Source organism: Mirounga angustirostris, unplaced genomic scaffold (genome assembly GCF_029215605.1).
Source record: "Mirounga angustirostris isolate CCGP_5_RB_7025 unplaced genomic scaffold, mMirAng1.0.hap1 SCAF_2, whole genome shotgun sequence".
In the NCBI taxonomy this organism is placed as follows: domain Eukaryota; kingdom Metazoa; phylum Chordata; class Mammalia; order Carnivora; family Phocidae; genus Mirounga; species Mirounga angustirostris.
The window spans coordinates 129,945,765-129,970,461 of record NW_026991710.1 but is presented as its reverse complement, the minus strand read 5'-3'; the positions used below and the strand labels follow the sequence as shown (position 1 = coordinate 129,970,461).

Genomic DNA, 24,697 nt, shown 5'->3' with positions numbered 1-24,697 from the left:
CAATGTTACTCATAATGTGTCGTCTTATGACTTAGGGTTGACTTTTGGGTTTTGAGGTACCAAAGTGAATGGCTGGGCAGGTAACCTCCCCAAAGCTGCCCAGTTGTTAAAAAGGAGACCCTCCCAGGAAAACTGAATGGGAAGAAATCAGAGAGGGATACAAACCATGAGAGACTCTGGACTGTGGGAAACAAACTGAGGGTTGCTGGAGGGGAGGGGGGAAGAGGGATGGGGAAACCAGGTGATGGGTATTAAGGAGGGCACGTGTGGTGATGAGCACTGGGTGTTATACACAACTAATGAATCGTCGAACACTACATCAAAAATCAGTGGTGTACTATATGTTCGCTAACTGAACATAATATAAATAAATAAATAAATAAATAAATAAATAAATAAATAAATAAATAAATAAATAAATAAATAAATGGAGACCCTCTCAAATAGAGGAGTCTGTGCTGGTGAGTGAATTGCAGATAGGTCCATTCCATTTATAGAACATCCAAACAACATGTATTCAAGAGCCAGTGTTCTCAATTTGTCTCCCCAGATGTTAATATAGGGAGGCAGTGAATTTTTTTTTTAGTTTCGGAAAGCTAATAAGGGAATTGGGTGAACCTTAATATCACATTAATATTTTCATTTTTTATAATGTCTGCATTAAATTTGTGAGAGATCAGACTAAGGGAGAACAAACTGTGACTCGAAGTAAGTTTAGAGTAAAAATCACCATATTCATCTCAGTCTAAAACAGGTAGATTGAGGGTAGGATGAGGAACACAGGGACAGCACCAAGGGTGCTGGAACGTGGCTTTTTGAGTAGATTCAGGATTAAATCGTCCTGAGATCGCCTCTGGATCCCAAAATTAGCACCATAAGATGGTGATAATAGACTCTGACCAGATGTCTCTCTTTTTTGATTTAAGCAGCTATCTCTGAAGAAAAGGTCCAGTGAGCTTACTTACTAATCACATTTCCTCTTGAAGATCTGGCAAAGCTTTCCCCATTTTCTATTATTTAAATTGCCTAAATTTTATGTGTAAGTCAATGGATATTGGAAAATATAGACCTCATAAAGATGCCAAATTAATTATTGGTGTTCAAGACCAAATACTAGTAGGGAAAATATGTTGTTCTAGAATACTAGGTTAGTATTTTTAGGGAGTTGAGTAAAAAACAGGGAGGAATACATTCTTATTTTATTATTCTGAAGCTCAGAATCTGAGCTGCTGACATAAATTGAGATCAGTACTCTTATCCCATTTTTTACTTTTTCTGTTTTGCCTGCCAAAAGTCCAGATGAGAAAAAGGTCTCAAAAATGGAAATAAGGAAACTCGTTTTATATAAGCCAAATTACTTGTTAATATGGCTATTAAAGGCCAAGAATGAGTTTTAGAATTTAGAGTTCATTATATTTATCTTCCAATCAAACCAAAATTATTGAGAATACCATATGTTTTTAGAAAACATATTTGGGCTCTTTGGGAACTCGAGGCTACTAAATCATTAACAGCTGCCAGAATGGAATAGACCAAATGTACTTGGAATTTAGTTCTTTGTAGTTGGGAAGTTTGTGGATTTCCTGGTTCAGCCCATCTGATGAGAAGAATAACTCTCAAAACATGTTAGCTGGTTGCACAGAATAAATAATATTGCCAGAGAATGTGAGATAGATGGGAGTAAACAGAAATTTACAAGACTGTGTCATCAGTTGAAGACAAATAAAGGCAATTAAAGAGGGAAATAATAGTGCCCATTGTTGACGTTACTCAGATGCAGTGGTTCTCAGCCTGGGCACTGTTGACATTTTGGGCCAGATCATTATGTGTTGTGGGGTTTGTCCTGGGTATTATACAAAGATGAGCAGCAATTCTGTCCTCCACCCCCAGATGCCACAGCACCCTCTCCCCAGTTGTGACATGCCAAATGTCCTGGTGGGGGCAGACTTGACCCTGATTGAGAACCACTGCGCCAGACTGCCCGAAGAACCCCCAAAGTCACATCCCAGTTATACGCTCAAGATAGAATGGGATGAAGGGGAAGGCTTATTGAGAACATTGGTTGTTGAACATATTATTGGTATGAGGTTTTATTTGGGAAGCATAATAATGAAGGGTATAACTCCTTCATGTATACTTTACCGATAAAAAGTAAATCACTTTTTTTCCAGCCTAGAGTTAAACGCTGTCCAACTGCCTGGATTTGAGTCCCAGTTTTGATACTTTTTAGCTATGTGATCTTTGGCAAGTTACTTAAGCTCTCTGAGCCTGACTTTTTTTTTTTTTTTTTAAGATTTTATTTATTTATTTGACAGAGAGAGGGAACACAAGCAGGGGGAGTGGGAGAGGGAGAAGCAGGCCTCCCGCAGAGCAGGGAGCCCGAAGCAGGGCTCGATCCCAGGACCCTGGGATCATGACCTGAGCTGAAGGCAGGCGCTTAACGACTGAGCCACCCAGGCGCCCCTGAGCCTGACTTTTCTTGTCTGTAAAATGGAGTTCATTACAGGTTATAAGTATAAATCTGTAAGTATACTTATACTTCTTTTTCCTTTTTTTCTTCCCTTTTTTTGATTAATCTTCCCTTAAGATTCTTCTTTTATTTTAAGTGTTATATAGATATTTGCTGTTACTATTAGTTGGGTTAACAAATCAAGAGAGCTATACCAGGCCTATGAGCTCAAAATGTTTTGAGTTCAATATAGACTGTTGTCTTTCTCACTGTGTATTCCCACAGTTAGTATAAATAAATTGCCTTCATAATTCTAGTTACTTCATCTTTTCTACCAGGCACAGGACCACTGCTAACATAAGCAGTATTTATGGTCAAAGAGAAAGGTGTCCTTACCTCTGGGCACTTACAGCTCCATGTTAGTGTTGGCAAGCAGAGCATGGGCTGGATTTCATTTCCATGCCCCCACTGGGCAAGGTGCCTCGGTGCAGTGGTCAGTGAGCATGACTGTGCAGGGTCCTGATGGGGGCATTATTCCTGCAAGGAAACCTGGCTTAGATACTCAAATCTCCTACTCCAGGGTGAATTGTGTCAACTGGATTGGGTTACTAGTAATCATGCCACTTACTGCCTTGATTTCTCTGCCCTCCCATGCTGCTCTGAAGGGTGGAGGTGGGGTGTTGAGCCCAACACTTGAAAAGCTTAGGTATGAGGGGGAATCCACAGATATGCTGTCAAACTGTTAACATGGGGATGTTTTTAAAGCCTTGAAGTTGGATGAGATCACTTAGGCATGGTGAGAGGAATAAGAAGACAAAGGGCCGAGGGCTGAGCCTCGGGGAACTCAAACTTTCAAGATCACATGAAAGTATAGGAACAAGCAAAGGAAACTGAGGAGAACTCAGACACGGAGGAGGAAAAGTGAGGGTGAGCTGTCACAGAAGGTAAAAGAGAGTGAAAACCAAAGCCTATACTTTGTGAATGAATGGCTATAGGGATACCTCGGTTGTACAAATCATGATAGTAATTCATGACCAACTGAAAAGTATTGTTAACATTTCCATTTCCTTACCAACCACCCTCTTGTCTCGTAGGTTAAAGCTTCTGATGCAGATGCAGGACTCTATGGCTTTGTGGAGTATTCTCTTTATGATGGATTCCAAAGCTATGACGTGTCTCCAGCATTCCAGATTGACCCACATGATGGGCGAATCTGTGTTTCTCAAGATATCGATAGGGAAAGGGATCCCACAACCTATGATCTCTTGGTGAAAGCTAAAGATGGGGTAAGTGTTCATGTATGAAATCTCAAACATACTCAACAGTGAACCACTGTCTACATATCAGAGAGTACCATTGATTATCCATTAACCAATCTTGTCTCACAAATCACTACCTCTTTCTTTTGCAAATAACAGACATTATATATCATCTCATCCATAAATAGTTCAATAATATCTATAACAGATAATTACTTTTTAAAAACATGACTACATGGGGCACCTGGGTGGCTCAGTCAGTTAAGCATCTGCCTTCGGCTCAGGTCATGATCCTGGGGTCCCGGGATTGAGCCCCACATCGGGCTCTCTGCTTAGCGGGGAGCCTGCTTTTCCCTCTCCCTCTGCCTGCCACTCTGCCTACTTGTGCTCTCTCTCTGTGTCTCTGTCAAATAAATAAATAAAATCTTTAAAAAAATTAAAAATAAAACATGACTACAATAAATTAACAATAATTCTTTAATAATATCTAATATCCAGTCCATTTAAAATTTTCTGGATTATCTAAAAATGTCTTTTAAAAGATGACTTATTTAACTTAAGATCCAAATGAGTTCAAAATTGATTTGATTGCAGTATCCCTTCAGTTTCAATCCATAACAGTCAGCTCCCCGCTCTCCTCCCTAACCTACCTTACCTTTTCTCTGATGGTATTTGTTTTTGGAAGAAATCAAATTACTTGCCCTGTAAATGTTCCACCTTCTGAATGTGGCTGATTACATCCTTGGGATTCATTTAATGTCTTCTTTTATCATATTTCCTATGAACTGACATTCTGAGCCAGAAGCCAGATTAGTTTTGGATTCATTTAGGTGGTGCTGCGTGCTTCTTACTCTATCGCCAGACACATGCCATTATTCCATTACAGGGTGCAATGTGGTGGATGTTGAATTTTGTTATTCCTTTTGCATTTATTATCTGGAATTCTTCAAATAAGAATGTTCTCTCATCAACTATTTGATTATCCTGGAATACAATTCATAGAGGAGAGGCAGGATAATGCTTGATTAGTTCTATTTTATCTGTTTTTAGAATAACAAGTTGGTGCATTTATGTCTCCAAAGGGTGGATGATTTTTTTTTTTTTTAAAGATTTTATTTATTTATTTGACAGAGAGAGACACAGCGAGAGAGGGAACACAAGCAGGGGGAGTGGGAGAGGGAGAAGCAGGCTTCCTGCAGAGCAGGGAGCCCCATGCGGGGCTCGATCCCAGGACCTTGGGATCATTACCTGAGCCAGGACCCTGGGATCATGACTTGAGCCGAAGGCAGACGTTTAACAACTGAGCCACCCAGGTGCCCCGGGTGATTTTTTTTTTCTAGTGTGATTATAAATTCCTGGATTTTTGTATATTTGATGTATTTCATACATTGCTGACATTCTCTCTGATGTTCATACTGACTCATCTTAGGTCAGTAGAGGCACCTTCAATTTGACTTTTAAGTCTTTTTTTGGTAAACTTTTAAATTGGCATATAAAATGCATGCATCAAGGTGCACAAATTATAGTATAATTTAGTGGATTTTTGCAAAATAAACACATGCATGGAAGCAGATGAAGAAACATTACCTGAACCCTGAAAGCCTTTCTCTAGGCCTCTAGGCTTATCCCTTGCTTCCTGCCTTTCAGGTTAATCACTATTGACTTTTTTTTTAATATTTTATTTATTTATTTGATAGAGAGAGCATGTGAGAGAGTGTGTGAGCTGGGGGAGGGGCAGAGGAAGAGGGAGAAGGAGGCTTCCTACTGAGCAGGGAGCCGATGTGGGACTTGATCCCATGACTCTGGGATCATGACCTGAGCTGAAGGCAGATGCTTAACCGACTGAGCCACCCAGGAGCCCCCATCACTATTGACTTCTAACAACAAATATCAAACAATGAATCATGGAACACTACATCAAACACTAATGATGTACTGTATGGTGACTAATATAATAAAAAAACCCACAAATATCATTTGCCTGTTTTTAAACTTCAGCGAATAGATTTATACACTATGTTTTTATTGTTTCTTTTGTCCAACATTATTTCTAAGAATCATACATGCTGTTGTGTATAGCAATGGTTCGTTCATTCTCATTTGTTCATAGTATTCTTTTATGGGAAATTTGTGATAATTTTTTATCTATTCTATAATTGATGGCATACATTTTAGGCTATTACAAAAAGTGCTTCTATTAACATTCTTATACATGTAATTTGGTGAACAAATATAAGCATTTCTTTTTTTTTTTTTTTAAGATTTTATTTATAGAGCACAAGCAGGGAAGGGGAGGGGGGGGGGAGGTGCGTGCAGAGAGAAAGAAAATCTCTTTCTCCCTGCTGAGAGTGGAGCCTAACATAGGGCTTGATTCCATGACCCTGAGATCTTGACCTGATCCGAAATCAAGAGCCAGGTGCTTAACCGACTGAGCAACCCAGGCCCCAAGCATTTCTATTGAGTATGTATTTAGGAGTGGAATCGCTAGATCTTAAGAAAGCCAAACAACTTTTCAAATGGTTGTACCAATTTATACTCCCACCAGAAGGGTATGAGAATTTCATTTGCTCCACATCCTCCCAACAATTGGTATTTAATGTCTTTTTAATTATAGCAATTCTGGGACCTAGTCAGTGGTGTATCACATTGGGGTTTTACTTTGCATTTCCTTGATGACTAATGAACTGAGCACTGTTTCATACGCTTATTGGCTGTTTGTAGAACTGATTTTGTGAAGTGTCTGTTCAATTCTTTACCCATTTTCTATTGTATTACTGGGTTCCTTTCTTGTCAATTTGTATGAATTCTTATATTTTTGGCATTCAAGTCCTTTGTTGTATATACTTATTGTGTGTATCTTTTTCCATTCTGTGGCTTGCCTTTTTACTCCCTTAAGGATGTCTTTTGAGGAACAGAAGTTGTTGATTCTAATAAAGCTTAGTTTATTAATTTGCTTACCTTTACAGCAAATTTAGAAGTATTTGCTATCCTTCTTAGAAGTAATTGCTTACCTTAGAGACATGAGGTGTCACCTTACATTTCCTTCTGAAAACTTTTTTATTTAACCTTTCATACTCATTTTTTCAATCTAGTGGGAGGAAGGCTTGTGATTTATTTTTTTCTAATATAGATACTGAGGTAACCATTCTTTCATGCTTACACTAGAGTATCACTTTTGTCCTAAATCATGTGCTGATGTACGTGTATGTCTATTTCTGGACACCCTATTTTTGACCTATTTGTCTACTATTGTACTAGTACCATACTCTCTTAATTGTTTAAGCTCTATAATAGGTCATGATATTGTATATTCTTTTCGCTTTGTCCTTCATTTGCAAGACTGCCTTGGCTATTCCTGGCTATTCCATTTACATTTCCAAGTACATTTTAGAAACAGCTTGTTCAATTTTCGTTTCTTCTTCTTTTTTTTTTTTTTAATTTATTTGACAGAGAGAGAGAGCACAAGTAGGCAGAGAGGCAGGCAGAGGGAGAGGGAGAAGCAGGCTCTCCGCTGAGCAGGGAGCCGGACGTGGGGATCGATCCCAGGACCCTGGGATCATGACCTGAGCTGAAGGCAGATGCTTAACTGACTGAGCCACCCAGGCGCCCCTCAATTTTCATTTCGTTACAGCAAAGATAACTTACTATATACACACTATTCTGCATTTTTATTTTTTCATTTAATTTATTTTGGAGATTTTCCTTGTTTCTTTTTTATCTGCTTACTACTCCTTTGTTGGGTACAGCTAACACCTCTCTGTCTAATCCTTTTTGAAAGTAATAGGCAGATCTACCTACTTAAGTCATGAGTTGTTGGGGAAAATGAATCTAAATATATTTACTACAAGTAAGCATGTAGAAACTACCATGAAAATGAAGTCATTTATATTTGATAAAATTAGCATGATTTGATTAGATTTTATCAACCCCTGACTATGTGGTTTTAGGAATTCTTGCTTCTTTGTAAGAAAAGATGTAAGAAACAAAAATAGGAATAAACAGAAGAATTTAGGTTAATTCAAATTACATGATTATTAAAGCTCAATATATACACACACACAAATATTAATGCAAGACTTCAAAAATATATATATATTATTTAGAGAGAGTGTGTGTACGTGCACATATGCCTGAGCAAACTGGGGGGAGGGGCAGAAGGAGAGAGAGAGAGAGAATCTTAAGCAGGCTTCACGCTCAGCATGGAGCCCAACGTGGGGCTTGATTTCATGACCCTGAGATCACGACCTGAGCCGAAATCAAGAGTCAGACACTTAACTGACTGAACCACCCAGGTGCCCCCCAGAAATATATTCTTAATAGATTTTGAGACAATTGTAAAAGCCCATCCTAGAAGTGAATAACCAGTTTAAATCCAATTCTGAGTAGTTGAATATCTGCTTCTAATTAGTTGGTTTCAGATGATCTTGTAAAAGTGTATACAGAAATTATCTTAGGGGCGCCTGGGTGGCTCAGTCGTTAAGCGTCTGCCTTCGGCTCAGGTCATGATCCCGGGGTCCTGGGATGGAGCCCTGCGTCGGGCTTCCTGCTCGGCGGGAAGCCTGCTTCTCCCTCTCCCACTCCCCCTGCTTGTGTTCCCTCTCTCGCTGTGTCTCTCTGTGTCAAATAAATAAATAAAATCTTTAAAAAAAAAAAAAGAAATTATTACCGGAAATTTTTTATTCCCCCAAAGCAGTGCAATTAATTAGGATTATTGGCAGTGGAATAAAAAAATCAACCCAGATATTTAATTTAAACCTCCTTGCTTTTGTCCATTTTCATTGGGAACCTACTCTACACAAGTTGTGAAGAATGCTTCCCCTTCCCCTCAGCTTACCGGACTCTACTGCAATGTTCAAGTGCATCTTTAGCCACACCATCTCTCCTCAACTCTGCCAGACTGAACAAAAGGGATGCATTTTTTTATTTCCCAGCCAAAAGATATTTTATTTTAAAGATAATCAAGAAAGTTTATACAAACAGACTGTGGCAGCTTTTTGCTAATTTTTAAGAAATCAAAGAAGAAATGATCTCCAGGTTGATGACCGCTATGGTCTGAATGTTTATGCACCCCCCCATTCATACGTTGAAAACCTAATACCCAAAGTGATGATATTAGGAGGTGGGGCCTTTGGCAAGTGATTAGGTCATGAGGGTGGAGTCATCATGAATGGGGTTAGTGTTCTTACCAAAGAGGGCCCAGAGAGCCCCTTAGCCTTTTCTCCCAGTTGAGGGCACCAGGAGAAGTTGGCAAGCTCCCAGCCTTCACCAGAACTTGGCTGTGCTGCCACCTAATCTTGAACTTCTAGCCTCCAGAAGTGTGAGAAGTAAATCTCTGTTGCTCGTAAGCCACCCAGTCTGTGGTACTTTGTAAGAGCGGCCAGAATGGACTAAGACAATGTGTGTGAGTCATAACATTCTTCTGTTTAAAAACTCCTTGTTAAGTTGTAGAAGGAAAACCCTCCAGCAAAGCACAACATATTTGTCTTGTTTGAACAGGAACAACCTCCCTGTAGGTACTTCATATTCAAGATCTCACCCTACTTTTCCGGTGATTCATCTTAAACCAGGCCCTGGCACAGACTGGAGCTGCTCTGTGCCCTGAGTGGTTTAATGTTGGTTTCATTATTATTTAGGGATGGGCAAGAAGATGGCTGCCATTGGGAAAAAAGTATGTTATACTCACAGATTCCAAGACCGGGTTGGAGCGGGGAGGGCAACGTATGCCACACCATGGCGTAGAGGTGGGTATGTGCACAATGGGAAGCACTGGGGTGGGTGAGGAGTCAGAGAGAGAGAGAGAGAGAGAGGGAAAACTGTGGGCAAGGGCCTTTATTGTGGTTTTCCAGGGAAGGAATGGGAAAGGCAGAATAGGCAGGTTTAGGATTGGCTAGTTTGAGTACTTTCAACAAGCTCTGGGGCATAGAGACTGTCTCTAGCTGTCCTGGCACTTGGCCCTGGGGTGATTAGGGCAGGTGAATGGTGGCCTAGAGTGGTGAAGCATGGGAAAGGGTGTGGTTGGGGCTTGGGGTCTAGATTGGTTGGTTTGCATTTGAAAAGCATGTTCACTGGATCCTGGGCAATCTTCCGGGATCAGCAAGGACAATTGTCAAAGCATCAGAACACAGAAAATAGAAGACATGGCTAATACACTGCCCTGGTATAGAGCCCCTCTTAGAGGAAGGCAAAGGGCTCCCCAGAGCTCTTGCTATACTTCAGGCTCTGGAAAAGAAAATCTTTGCAGCTACCTTGTTTTATTCAGCGTATTGGAAATAGCACCCAGTGATACTGAGAGAATTCACTATTCAGTTGAACTTTTGTCCCCAAATAGCATCTGAAATCATCAAAGACAGTTTCTGTCAGGGCCTGGGCTTTCAGCACTTTGTTGTCTTTGTGTCAGGCCCATGTGGTCCCAGCAAGTGTCACTCACCACTGCTAGGTCCTGTGTTGATTGTCCACATACTTTCCGTCAGGCACCACCAGTGAGTGCTCTTCCTCTTCATCTTCCTCCCTACTGTCCTCTCTGGTGTGATCATCCTCCTCATCTTCATCTCTTCCCTTTGCATCTTCTACCTCATCTCTGTCTTCTTCCAAGTTTATCTCCTTTGTGTACTCTTGAGTTTGTGAACCCATCGTATTCAAGTCTTCCATTTTTCCATCCTGTGGGAATCAAAGTAGTACAAATCATTCAGGATAAACTGGCAGTCCCTTGTTTCCAACATGCTCCCCTAAACAATAGAGAAGCTCACACTTCTTGGTCAGCATGGCATTGGTATAGGGACTTGGCTCTGTCGGAGGGCTGCTGGCTTCATCAGAACCATCTTCCTCCTTCCTGCCACGTGAGACAGAGAGCATTGGTTCAATGCTAATCATTGTCCCATCCTCTGTGACCACCTTTCTGGCCACATCCAGGGACTTCTGGGCGCTGGCGTCCCCACATTCCTGCTTGTTATCACTTTCAGGCTCTACTACTACTACTACTATTATTATTATTATTATTATTGTTATTATTATATTTTGGCCTTGCCTATGTTTTTATTCTCTGACCAGTCCCTTTAGCTATTCTGCAAGCCAGAGGCTCTTTGTGGTGTTATAGAAGTATGAGTCATCAAAGAAGTCAACTTCCAGACTCTCTTCTTCTTCCTTAACACAGACACCCCCAAAAAGCAGTGTCTGATGATTCAGACCACAGCTATCAAAATGCTAGATCTAGGAGTGAGCTATATTCCCCAAGGGATAATCTGAGTCCACACCCATTTGCCTTTTTTTTCCTTCCTCAGACTTTAGTGGAGCATATCGGAATGTAGAGTGTGTTTGTCCACCTTTGTTGACTGTTTCCAATAACCTCTGTAGATGATTATGCTCCCCTATGGAGTGACAGAAATTTCGCAGCCCACTTTGGGTTTGGGCCCTGTTCCTCACAGGACAGCTTGCTCTACATGAATGTGTCCAGGTCCTGCCTGTCATAGTGATAGATGTGATCCCTTGTACCCTCATGGAAAACACCAAAAAGAATTAACCGTGTCTTCCAGGCTACCATCTGATACCCACTTTGACTTAAAGGGTCCCTTGTTGATTTGACTTGGTCTCCGGCCTTGGTTGCCAAATGAAGGGCCCAAAGATCTGTGTAGTGAATATGGTCAATTCCTCTTTCTCAGGATGATCAGAGAAAAACACATTCAATGTAGGTGAAGGTGGGGAATGTGCATTTCTACAATCCGAGTGTTTTTAGCATCTCGTGTCTGGAGGTGGGCTATTGGAGCTTCAGGGTCTCCTCCTTCCCCAGCTCTTGGACATTTTCTTCTCTGTCTTAGTGGCCTTTTCTCCTTCTTGTCCATCATGTGGGTCTGAAGCCACACAGGGAGGCCAAAGGAGGGGGCTGCTTCTGCAACCTGCTTAGAAGTGGATCCTCCCAGGGACAGTTCTGGTGATGCATTTTTAAAGACAAACTAGAAAATTTGTCCCCCTCCCTCCCAATCATAAACATTATAACAGTTTACTATGCACTTTGTTTGGACTTAAAATTGCCTCCAACTTTCCTCTGTTTGCCTCAGAATATACAAGACCAAGCAACATAAGTGCTTATGTGAGTGTGTATGTACATGAGTGTCTATGTATTATGCAGTATTTATTCGGTTGCCTACATGATCTTTAAACATTTCTTCTGTGATGAGCTGTGCCTTTCCACAGGGTGAAGCCTGCATCATCATCATTATTCTGTGCAATATCTACTAGCCCCATATGTCCCTAGTCAAAAAGGTTGGTACCAATGCAGATAACCATCTAGCTTGGATCTGAAGAATAAATGAACTCAGACAAGATATTTTAGATTCAAGATGTTGGATTCTAGGCCATAATGAATTTATTTAAAACAATGAACTGCACCTTGACAGAAGACCTTTAACTTTACATAATTACCCTCATAATCTATGGTCTTCCCTCTGATACTTTCTCTTTCTAATATATACCCGGAAAGCTCTTTGGAAGAAAACTGCTAGGAACCCATTTGCTGGTGGTCACTAAGAGATTGTTATCTGTCGATAGAAAATTATTTTCTTATAAAATACCTAGATGTTCTGGCCTTCTTTGCTGCTGCTCTATTTATCCTTGCGATGACTGTCAATATTTTTTAAATGTAATCACTTCTCCTATTCTGCTGGTATTCTGAAATAATCTATTTTTGCTGCTTCAGCTGCTGCTGTGTATCTCATACATGGAAGCCATGAGAATGCTATAAAATTGCATAATGGAAACAAATAATTGGATTACACTGGAGAGCAAGTGGTTTTTCACAATGAAGTGCTATAATTTAATTATTCCGTGCTTATCTCTAATTCCTTGTTTCCTTTTCCCATTCATTTTTGCCAAATGAATCTCTCTTTACGGTATGTATTTATTAACATTGTATCTCTATTTCTGTGACATCTGAATTCGGGAGCTGAAATATGTGTCTGAGATACGCTATTTCAACTCTATCTCACCACTCCAGGCTTAGGGGAGGATTGCGTCAGGCTAGCAATATAGAAAGTAAATTGAGTTAGCCCTTCACCATTATATATATTCTTTTTTTTTTTTTAAGATTTTATTTATTTATTTGAGACAGAGAGAATGAGAGAGAGCAAGCACATGAGAGGGGGGAGGGTCAGAGGGGGAAGCAGGCTCCCCGCCGAGCAGGGAGCCTGATGCGAGACTCGATCCAGGGACTCCAGGATCATGACCTGAGCCGAAGGCAGTCGCCCAATCGACTGAGCCACCCAGGCGCCCCCATTATATATATTCTTGATAAAACTTGGCTGTGGAAGTTGTGCTGCACAGTTGCGTGTAATTACGCAGAGAGATCTCTAGAAGCAAACTTGCTGAGTAAAAGCTCACACTCATCTTTCCCCTGGCTTTATTGAAATATAATTGATAAATAGAAATTATATACATCACGGTGTACAATATCATGTTTTTTTAAGAAGATTTATTTATTTGAGAGAGACAGAGAGTGCAGGGGGGAGGACAGAAGGAGGAGAGAGATAATCTTAAGTAGACTCCCCACTGAGCATGGAGCCTGATGCGGGGCTCAATCTCAGGTCAGGACCCAGAGATCACAGCCTGAGCCGGAACCAAGAGTCAGATGCTCAATGGACTGGGCCACCCAGGGGCCCCAAAGTCGTGTTTTGATATAGGTACACACTATGAAGCGTTTACCACAATCAAGATAATTAGCATATCCATCACTTCACAAAGTAAGTGGTGAGAACACTTAAGATGATCTAGTCTCAGCAAATTTCATGTAATACAGTAATATTAGCTATAATCACGCTGTACATTAGACCTCCAGAGCTTACTCATCTTGCACAACTGAAACTTAGGGTGCACACATTTGAATTTTACTAGATTATGTTATCTCACTTTCCAATATTCAGTTGCTTTTTTCCTATCATATATTTTACTGATTACCACCCCTCTCACCCCGGTTTCAGGAATAAGCTGCTGCCCAGTTGCTCCTATTTTCTAGCTGGATTGTCTGAACTATATCTCAAACTGATTGCCTACCATTTTTTAAAATACATTACCAGAATTAACCCCTAAACGTCTTAAATACCACTCTGCCTCATACTTATCACTAGAGGTTTAAGCCTCCCAGCCATCCGTTGTTATCCATATGCTCATCCCCATCCTGCTCTGTTCATCCTTTGATTTGAGTCAGTCTCCTAGCCACCCTCTCCCCCCTCCCAAACTCTTCTACCATGCCCTCTGGAACTCCTGGGCCATCACTTAGCAAACTCCCTCATAAACTCAACCTGGTCTCTGACTGCTCCTTTATGGTCTTGCCCTGATTAAAACTCCCGCCCCAGAGGATACCGATTCCTCTCCAGCCTTTCACAGAGAAGCCCCTATTCCACTAATCACAAACCGGGAGGGAGCTGTTGAGGTGGGTGCCTGCCTAATTAATTGTCCATTGCCACATCCAAATCATTTCTACCCCTTTCTCTGTCGAAAACCAATTCGCTTTTGGAAATTTATCTTGTCAGACTATACCATGGATATGCCTTCTTGCTGCTGCCATATTCTAAGCTCCTTGTCAGTTAGGACCTCTACACCTTTCAATCTTCCTCTCCACCACCATGTTTATTGAGCCATTCAACACCCTGAGCCTCTCACTTCCTTGACTTTCTCACTTCCAAGGATCATCACCCGTAATTGCACCACCTCTGAAGTCTTGATCTCAAGCATGCTGTACTCTGATAAGCATTCTCCCTGCTGAAGAATACACACAGGACTCCATCCCAGGACCCTGAGATCAGGACCTGATCCTGGGTGACCCAGAAGGCCTGAGCCACCCAGGCGCCCCCTCTGATAAACATTCTTATCTTTCTGTCTCACTTACTGTAGCCTCTCCCTTCTAGCCTGTAATTCTTCTCCCAGATTAAGATCTCTAGTTTATGGACCCATCATTAAAGTCATTCAGTTGCAAAATCCCTTTAGTTCCCTCACTCCATAGAACTCTCCAGATAAAAACTCAGCACTGTCTAAACCCACCTCTGCCTTTTGTCCACATAACTGCTTGGGGGAGAAGTCCTGACTTTCCTGCCTACTATCCGCTCTCATTCTTTGCTTTCTTTCCTATTACCTTGTTAGAGATGTCTGTTTGCTTCAAAAGCAAATCTCTCTGATGTTTGGGGTCCCACCCCTTGCAGCCATCCTACAGGCATCACTTTTGTAAGTATTTTCTCTTTTTCCTACATCACCAATACCTGAAATTCTATTGAATATCTCCCATAAGCATACAAAGCATAGTAACAGTTTTTATCTTTAAAAAAACCTCTTTTTAAATTTCACGTACTTTTTTAGAAAACCATTTTATTTCTTTTCTTTGACTGCAAATCTGCTTAAAATAGTTGTGTCTCCTTTCCTCACTTTGCAGTCTTTCTTTGACCCGTTCTTCCCATCCAACCTTTCTAATAAAACTGCTTTTATGAACATGATTTCTGTTGTGCCACATCCCAGCATTCTTTCTTTATGTTCATTTTATTCAACTTCTCAGTGAACTTGAAATGATTCTTTGGATGCTGCGTCTCTTGACTTTAGTGACATCTGTTTTGTTCTGTTTTGTTTTCCTTAACAAGGGCGCCTGGCTGGCTCAGTCAGTTAAGCGTCTGCCTTCGGCTCAGGTCATGATCCCAGGGTCCTGGGATCGAGCCCCACATCGGGCTCCCTGCTCAGCGGGAAGCCTGCTTCTCCCTCTGCCTGCCACTTCCCCTGCTTGTGCTGTCTCTCTCTGACAAATAAGTAAATAAAGTCCTTGTTTTCCTTAACAAATTGGACCCTCATTTCCCTCCACCTTTGCTCACTGAATTATGAACTCTAGGACAAAATGCATGGACAAAGAAAACTGCAGCCCACAAAAGCTAAGAGATATGAAGAATAGATATTAATATTTTACTGTTCAAGAGCCATAGAAGGCAAGAATAGAGAGAATGGATAGTAGACAATGGCCAAAGTAGAAATAGAAATAATGGCAGAAACTTTTTCATATCTGCTGATTGCCCTAGACAACCAGCCTCCAATATCGTATGCTTTCAAGCTTGGTCCTTTCCCAAACTACTCCCAATTTTCACAGCACGCCTTGAGGGGATTGGAATTCAGGTAGATTGGTTGAGTCTCTTACTATAATTTTTTTAAAGTTTTTATTTAAATTCCAGTTAGTTAATATACAGTGTGATAATCGTTTCAGGTGTACAATACAGTGATTCAACTTTTCCATACAACACCTGGTGCTCATTACAAGTGCCCTCCTTCACCCCCATCATCTATTTCACCCACCCCCACACCCACCCACCTCCATTCTGAGGTGATTCCCATTCTCATTTTAGTTTTAATCACTTAATCTTTAAAGATGTATTTATTTATTTTAGAGCACGAGCGGGAGAGGCAGAGGGAGAGGAAGAGAGAATCTCAGGCAGACTCCCCAGTGAGCACAGACCCCCTCACTGGGCTCCCCATCCCAGGACCCATGAGATCAGGACCTGAGCGGAAACCAAGAGTCAGATGCTTAATTGACTGAGCCACCTAGACACCCCTAATCACTTCATCTTTAAAATTATAGTGACAGACTCCTCTCTCTCACTATAATTTAAACAATGAAGTGATTAAAGTTATGTCAAAACCAACCACAACTTGTTGATAGAAAGAGAAAGAATAAGAAAACCTTAAGAAATATTCATGGATGGAATTTATGGGGTGTATTACCTGTTCCAAACTTAGCAGCTTAAAATAACAAACATTTACTATCACACAATTTCTGAGGGCCAGGAATCTGGAAGCAGCTTAGCTGGGTTGTTCTGACTCAGCATGTCTCAGAGGCTGCATGATCAGGATAGTCTTGACCAGGGACACAGATTAGTTACAGAGAATTGAGAGGTGAACACTATGAGGGAAATGAAGAAAAATGAGTTAAGATTAGCTTTCTCCACACTGTGTTCTGTGGGATCCTTGTCTCCTGTTCCTTCCAAAGGGGGTTCTGTGGTCAAATAGGAATGGGGAACACCTCAGAACTCACCCCCTCTAGAAATGGGCATAGGGAAGGCTCTGGAAGTCCTGAGGCACAGGATCCATTTGACTTGTTTTTTTCAGCATTTCCCCAACTTTTTGACTAAGGGACACCTTTATTCATTTTTAAGACACATTTTTTTAAGGATTTATTTATTTGTTTTTAGAGACAGAGAGCACGCGCACTTGTGTGCACGAGCGGGAGGGGAGGGGCAGAAGGAAAGGGAGATAGAATCTTAAGCAGACTCGACGCTAAGCACAGAACCAGACACGGGGCTCGATCCCACAACCCTGAGATCACAACCTGAGCTGAAACCACTGAGTCAGATGCTCAACTGACTGCACCACCCAGGCACCCCAAGACACATCCTTTAACTGCTACCTCAAATATCTCTGACCCCTAGATTTGATCATGCCCCTTCATTAAGGACAGCAATAGTGTCCTTAATTTAAGGATATGGGAAGAAAACAGAACTTTGAATTTTATCCTTTTGAACTTCACTTTTGTGATATTTTAATATAAATAATACATTAACATAGTAAATGTAAAATAAATAAGTATGAAGGGTGTACCTGCCACATTTTTTACTGATACAAAGAATCCCCTGGTGTACAGGATAAAGTTATCCTACTTCGCATGTTAGTCAGGTTCCATGAATCTGACTCTCCAGGCTTTTCTCTAGACCCTGCCCAAACTCTCCCTGGACTTGTCCACTAGTGTGTTGACCCTTCTTACAACATGGCAGAGAATTTGTTTAAATGTTATTGCATTTTCTAGGAAATCATTTTCACCTGAAATATCAGTTTGTCTTTTTTTTTTTAAAGAGTTTCTTTGAGCGAAAATTGATTTGAATCTGGCAGTACCAAATTAGAAGTGGTTAGCAGCACTTCACCGTCAGGAGCTGGGGGGAGACTTTAGTATAGAGAAGAAGCAGAAGCAAAGCTAGGAAATTATTTGATTGGCCATAGCTTAAGTGGCCAGATTCTATTCCTGTTCATCGTCTTTGTGGCTTTGTTATCTACCTATAAACTGGACTGGGTCCTGAATTCTTCTAGTTTCCTCAAATATCTGTCTATGACTCTTCAAACTAACATTTCCAGTATTTTCCCAGCCTTCTTGAGTTGGAATCACTAACAGCAAAGGCTGCCCTTACCCACATTGGAAGGGACCGTACTGGGTCCTCCTTGATTCCCAGATGGCAGCCAACCTTTAGGGCCTTGAACATTGGGTCCATATCTCCCAATTTCAAAAGGCTCCTCCAGACTTTTGAAACTGCATACCAGCTGGGGATCCCAAATCCTGTTTGTTTTTGAGCACCCATCTCAAGGATTGCTTCAGCATTGAGGTTTCTCTCCATTTAGTGTTCCTGATGTGTGCCGACATCCGAATCATGAAGATCCATGATCCTTTATCTGTAGTTCTGAAGCCCCAAAGTGCTCAGATGGAAAGTTTGTTTTGTTTTATTTTATTGTTCTTTTTTTTTCCATCTATACCAATATTACATTAGCAATCAAAAGTAATGACTTAAATATTTTGGTAAAAATTGAAGAGAGCAGAGAGATTGATGATAGTTTTGCATGAGAAGAGAATTATGCAATACAATTTTATAAGATTCCAAATGTAAAAGAAATAATGAGAGGACACATAGTACCATCATAGTTGATTAAAACAGAAACCTGGGATGGGCATTAGAATTGACCTAATTCAGTATCCCCTCAAGATGGAAAGTTTTAAAACCTCATCTGGTGAGACACCTGATTTGAACCAACGTGAGGCCATTCATGTTTTAAAAAATCTCCCTAAATGTGTCTATTCATACATTTTGCTGCAGAATATTAAGTGTTTGATTACGCAGTACCGCCCCAGACCCGACTAGGTACACGCACTCTATTGCCTTTCTAAAACTTGAAACAGTCCAAGTCAAATCTATCTGGCCCCAGGTATTTAGGAAAAGGGGTCTGTGAAATCTTATAATTGATAGGGATTAACTATTATAAATGCTTGCATACGTATTATATCTCCCCTTCTAATAACAAGCCTGCAAGGTGAGCAGGTCCCTGCTTTACAGAAGAGGTAGCCCAGACTCAGGGACTATCTGATTTTCTCCAGTCTATGGTCCCAGATGCAGGCAGCGCAGACATTAGACCCAGATCATTGGCTCCAGATTGTTTCATGGTGCCATAAACCCAGTTGTACAGTGTTTGTCGCGTAGTCGCATAGATTGTAAGTCCCTTGTCAACAGGGACTCTGCCTTCCTTTTTTCCTCTAAGACTGAGTCCATGGTTGGCATTGCCTTTTGCATAGTGTTTAAACAAGCCTTTCATGAAAGGTAGAATTTATACCATAACAGTACTTTAAAAAGTCTAATTTAAAAAAAGTCACCAGAGGCTTTGGGGACAGATGAATCTCTGGTCCAGTTCTAGATCTGCAATTTACACTCTCATTTACCTTGGGCAAGTCACTTAGTTTCTCTGTGCTTTGGTTTTCTTATCTATAAAAATGAGAGAAACTATAAAAGTCTTAGAAAGGGGGATTAGAACAATTGAAGGAGAAAATCCACGAAATACACAACACACATTCACAAATGTTATTATGAGAAGAAAGCACCCAACTGATGAATTCAACAGATGCCAATTGAATTCCTACAACTGGAAACCTGAGAGCTATAATAATTTCCCTGCAGAAGGATTCACTCTTCTATGAGAACAAGCTTTTCACTTTGTTCATCGAACATTTTACTTGTTTTTGGTAGCATTGCCTGATTGAGGATCTTCGTGGACAGCGTAGGAATTAACATTTTTGTTTTTAAAGATCCTAAGGTGGAGTGATGCTCATTTCTTCACGTTTTCCCCACTTCTCATCCCTTCTCTTACCTGCTTTCTCATCCCCTCCTCAAACTGAGGTAACTTCTGGAATCCAAGGAGAAATACAAAAGGAAGGGGAAAGGAAAAGTCAAAGGAAAACAGAAGGGAGAAGGCAGGCAGGTTGGAGAAACAGCAGGGTCTCTGTCGGTTGCCCTGCAGTACTCTGTCTGTTGACCATCAGCCTGCAGCCCCTCTTGCTGCCCTCCACTGTGGACATGCAGGCTATCCGGGCCTGCTGCAGACACAGCCCCAGGCTGCCCTGTAAGCATGGGGTGTGTGTGTGTGTGTGTGTGTGTGTGTGTGTGAAACGACACTTCCTTGTTTTCACCGCGGTCGCCCCCAGCCCCCATTTCTCCTGTTCTCGTTGCTAACAGACCTGGCCCTGGTTCTTTATTCAACTCAGAACATGGAAAACCACTCTATTTTTGAAGCTGTATTTCCCCATTGTTTTTTAGTCCCCAATGTCTAGGGTACTTGGGACCTCAGAGCATGAGAACCATTTCCAGGTCTGTTGTTATCCCAAACAATACTCTCTGCCCTCCCTCACTCTAAGCATGTGCTTCTTACACAGGCCTCTCTTTGCCTCCTGCCAAACCTTTCTTCTCCAGAATCCTCTTTCCTCTTTGCTCAGTGCATCCCTGAACTGTAGGGGGGAGAGGGAGGGAGGGAGGGAGAACAAGAGAGAGACAGAAAGAGAGAGAGAAGTGAGTGAGAAAGCCCAGGCTGTTGTGACTTACCAAGGATTTTTGTCAAAGATGAAAGTATCCAAATGTACCAGACAGAAATGGAAAATGGTGCTTTAAAGTAGGAACACATGTTTTACTTTAGAAAAGTAAAAATTGCAGAGGATCATTTTCTTCTATTGTATTCTCTCCCCTCTCCTGATTTTTAGCTGGAGGCAACACAGAATAAACAGTATGGGATCTACTTCTCACTACTACTACTACTGCTTTATGCCCTCTATTACCTTTCTAAAACTTGAATAATTCAGAATTCCAAAACAAATCTGGCCCCAGATATTTAGGATCAGTACCTCCACTGCCACCATCCACTCCAGACTTGATGATTCCAGTAGCCTCCTAACTGGTTTCCCTCTTTCCACCCTTGCTGCCCTCCAGTTTATTATGAACGGTGTAGCTAGAGTGACAGTTAAAATCTAAGTCAATTCAAGCCTCTCTTCTGCTCAAAACCCTCCAATAGGTCCTCCTTTCAGAGGCCTATGGAACTCCGCATGACCTGCCCCTACCATCCTGACATCACTCCATTGGCTTCCTTGCTGTTCCCTGACACGCCTGGCTGTACTCCTGCCTCAGGGCCTTTGCAGTTGCTCTTTCCTCTATCTGTTATGCTTTTCCTCCAGATTACTGAAGTCTAGCTCCCTCACATAGGTCAGTCTTTACTCTGCCTTCTAAGGAGAGTAAAGACTGACAATCTTTTCTAAATTACGTCTTCCTCCAAAATTTCCTTACCCTTCCTCTTTAGCACTTAAAAATTATCCTAGGGATAAAAGTATTTGGTGTTTGTTTGTTTGTTTGTTTTTCCTCTTTGGACAACAGGAAAACTTGCCTTGAATATCTTTGGCCTGTAGTGTGGAATTATTGCTTCATAGGAGTTTTAAGCGGTAATCTCATTCATGTTTAAGAATCAGCACTGAATGGGGTGCCTGGGTGGCTCAGTTGGTTAAGTGTCTGCCTTCGGCTCAGGTCATGATCCCAGGGTCCTCGGATTGAGCCCCACGTAGAGCCCCACATTGGGCTCTCTGCTCAGCGGGGAGCCTGCTTCTCCCTCTCCCTGCCCGCCCCCGTGTTTGTGCACTCTCTCTCTGTGCATGTCAAATAAATAAATAAAATCTTAAAAAAAAAAAATATCAGTGCTGAAGTACGGATACCATGCTATTACATGTGAACTCATATCTCACGGTTAAAAGTAAAATGAATATCTATCTTTTCTGTTGTTTTAAAATTCTATTCTAGGATCTTTGTCAATGATTCTGCATCTCAGGGTTCAGGAGAAATCCATTTGTAATCACTTCTCATTTATCCAACAGGGTGGACTAAGCGCGCAAGCTTTTGTTCGTGTGGAAATGGAGGATGTGAATGATAATGAACCTGTCTTTAACCCGTCAACCTACGTGATGAGCATTAGCGGCCAGACCCAGCCAGGCACCGAGATCATCAATGTTCTTGCCACTGACAGGGATTCTGGGATATACGGAACAGTGGCTTATGAGCTCATTCCGGGAGACCTGTCATCCCTTTTTACCATCGACTCCACTACAGGTGTGTGCTCTTGGAACAATTTTCCTCTGAAATCAACAGCTTCCACTTTACAGCCAGAAAATTGGCCAAAGTGATTTTTTTTATTAGCAGGGATGTTGCAGGACTCACTTCACTTGCCAGAAGGCAGCAAGGTATATTGTAAAGATCCAAGGTTTTGTGATTACATGAGACCCGGATCTGAGTTCGAGCCTTGTCTCCTACTGGTCTTACAATCTTTATTGGCCTCAGTCTCTTTACCTTAAAAGTAGCCCTATTAATTCCTGTGTTGCAAGGTTTTGAGAGGATTAGAGGCAGTAAATTATGAGAAACAGCTGGCTGATAGTATTTATTTTGCAAATGTTCATTCACTCGGTTCGTATGATCTTGCCATCTAAGGGTGATTTCCATGATTTCAGTGTATTAAGAGATAATTTAGTGCAAAGAGCATTGCGTGGACATCCAAAGTAGATCCCTTTCTTGTACTAGGTCTGGCATTCCCTAGTGTTTTGGGGTCTTAGCTTCCTTGTTTTTAAAATGATACCCAAAGCTCCTTTTACTTCTCTAATATAGCAATTGCATATCTGCCAAAGAAGTCCAGTGGATAAACTGAGTCTTTTAGAAATAATCAAAATTTAGGAGGTTATCATCCCCTTCTTATTGGTTTATTGTTAACAAAGTAATGTTTGAAATAGTTTATTACAGGAAAATCTAAAATTTCAAGTATATATTATTACATTGTAATACTTTTGAGATATTGGAGATGTTCTGGTCCCAAAATGGTGCTGCAAAAATAAACACACAATGACTTTTTTTCTTTTACATTTCTCCTTCTTTTAAAAAAATTTAATTAAATTTTACTTCATTGTAGTAAGAACACTTAACATGAGCTCTGTCGTCTTAACAAATTTTTAAGTATATAATGCAGTATTGTTGTCTGCAGGTGTAATGTACAGCCAATCTCTAGAGCTTATTCATCTTGCTTAGCTGAAACTTCATGCCCACTGAGTAGCAATTTCCATCTCTCCCTCCTAGCTAGCCTCTTGCAACCATTACTGTCTTTGATTTTATGATTTTGACTATTTGAGACTTCATGTAAATGGAATAATGTAGTATTTGTGATTCTGTTACTGGCTTCTTTCACTCAACACAGTATCTTCCAGGTTCATCCATACTGTTGCATTTTGCAGGATTTCCTTCTGTTTTAAGGCCAAATACTATTCCATTGTATGTATGTACCACATTTTCTTTATCCATTCATCCGTTGATGGACATTTAAGTTGTTTTTACAGCTTGGCTGTTGTGAACCTAGGAGTGAGGATATCTCTGACATTTTATTTCTTCTTTAAAGCACCTGACCTGAGCACAGGTAGAATGCATTTCTGTTGTGATGAGGATAATGTCAGGTGCTATATAGGTATTTTGTGTACATTGTCTTTATTGGATCTTCACAATACCCTCTGCAGCAACCATTTTCGCTAGCAACAAACAATGATTTACACAGCAAATCTAACCATGTTAGTTTGGCTTCTAACCCAGCCCCAGTAGATGGAGAGTCATTGCTTCTTGCTTGGAAGGTGTACTTGCATCTGATGTGTGTGACTGGCTGGGGGACTAGTTGTTTACAATGGCAGTCTTAATAAGGCAGAACTTTCCTTGCTCAAAATAATCCACTGACATGGCTCCTTTAACGTTTCAAAGATCAGAAGAAAATACTTTTTTTTTTTTTTAGGAAATTTAGTCTGCTTATCTTGGTTTTTTCAAAATCCGTCTAACCTCCTTGTCAAATTGTCAGGCCCTCTAGGACACTAGCATTGTCAAAAATATATAGGTCAGCCAGTTATCAGCACACAGGATCTAAAAGCATTTAGTAGATTGTTTTTAAAATACATCAACATGCTCATCGTCTGGTTTTCCCTGGAAGGTCTTGAAGAATGAGCTGTACTGTGTTCTGTTTTTAGAAGAGATCTCTTGGGCGCCTGGGTGGCTCAGTTGGTTAAGCGGCTGCCTTCGGCTCAGGTCATGATCCTGGAGTCCCAGGATCGAGTCCCGCATCGGGCTCCCTGCTCGGCGGGGAGTCTGCTTCTCCCTCTCCCACTCCCCGTTTGTGTTCCCTCTCTCGCTGTGTCTTTCTCTGTCAAATAAATAAATAAAATCTTTAAAAAAAAAAAGAAAAAAGAAGAGATCTCTTGCTGCTCTGCTGGCTTCCATTCCTGGCGTGGGCTATAGGACAAATGCCATTGTTAATCAAGGAGAACGCTTTATGTGGGTCATTATCGAGGGAAGTATCACGGTATTTTTTTTTTTTTTAAGCAAAGACCAAATTCATAATGGAAGTAGCTGTGGGTTATTATTGTTGGCAGTTTTGATGCCGGTTCATTTAGGTTGAAGACATTTTTCTAACAGTGCTCAGAATTTGGTTGCGCTTAATCGCAACTCATGGGAAATTCATGAGGCCTGGTAACGCTTTACTTTAACCTTTAGAAGAGAATAAACAGCATCACAACTAGCTATGGGGAAAAGTTGCCTAGTGAACAGGCAGTCTTCAGTTGGAACAGCTGAATTCAAGTTCATCTGTTGGCTGACCGCAACTCCGAATACATTTTCTGTATCGTACGTAATAGTTAGGCTTCTAGGCCATGCCAAGAAAGCTAATTGAACTGTTGATGTTCTCGAAGAGTAGAACAAGGAGCTGTACTGGGATATGGTTTTCTTCTTCTGGATCTGCTTTTTGTCGTCATTGTTGTTGTTGCTGTGACCTATAGAAAGCTGGACTTCCTTGCTTCTGCCAAAAGGTCTGTCTTTACCGAAGCTGCCAGTGTAATTGCAGTGTC

General features: G+C 41.1%; 1 protein-coding gene across 1 annotated transcript in view; it reads left to right on the top strand.

Annotated features, from left to right (window-relative positions):
• The window catches only part of LOC123848833 (protocadherin-23), a 230,840-nt gene that overhangs the window by 128,415 nt on the left and 77,728 nt on the right, over positions 1 to 24,697 (top strand). Inside the window, exons 2-3 of the mRNA XM_045881726.2 lie at positions 3,544 to 3,735; positions 21,656 to 21,887. Coding sequence (XP_045737682.2) covers positions 3,544 to 3,735; positions 21,656 to 21,887 — 424 coding nt within the window. The remainder of the gene's footprint in view (positions 1 to 3,543; positions 3,736 to 21,655; positions 21,888 to 24,697) is intronic.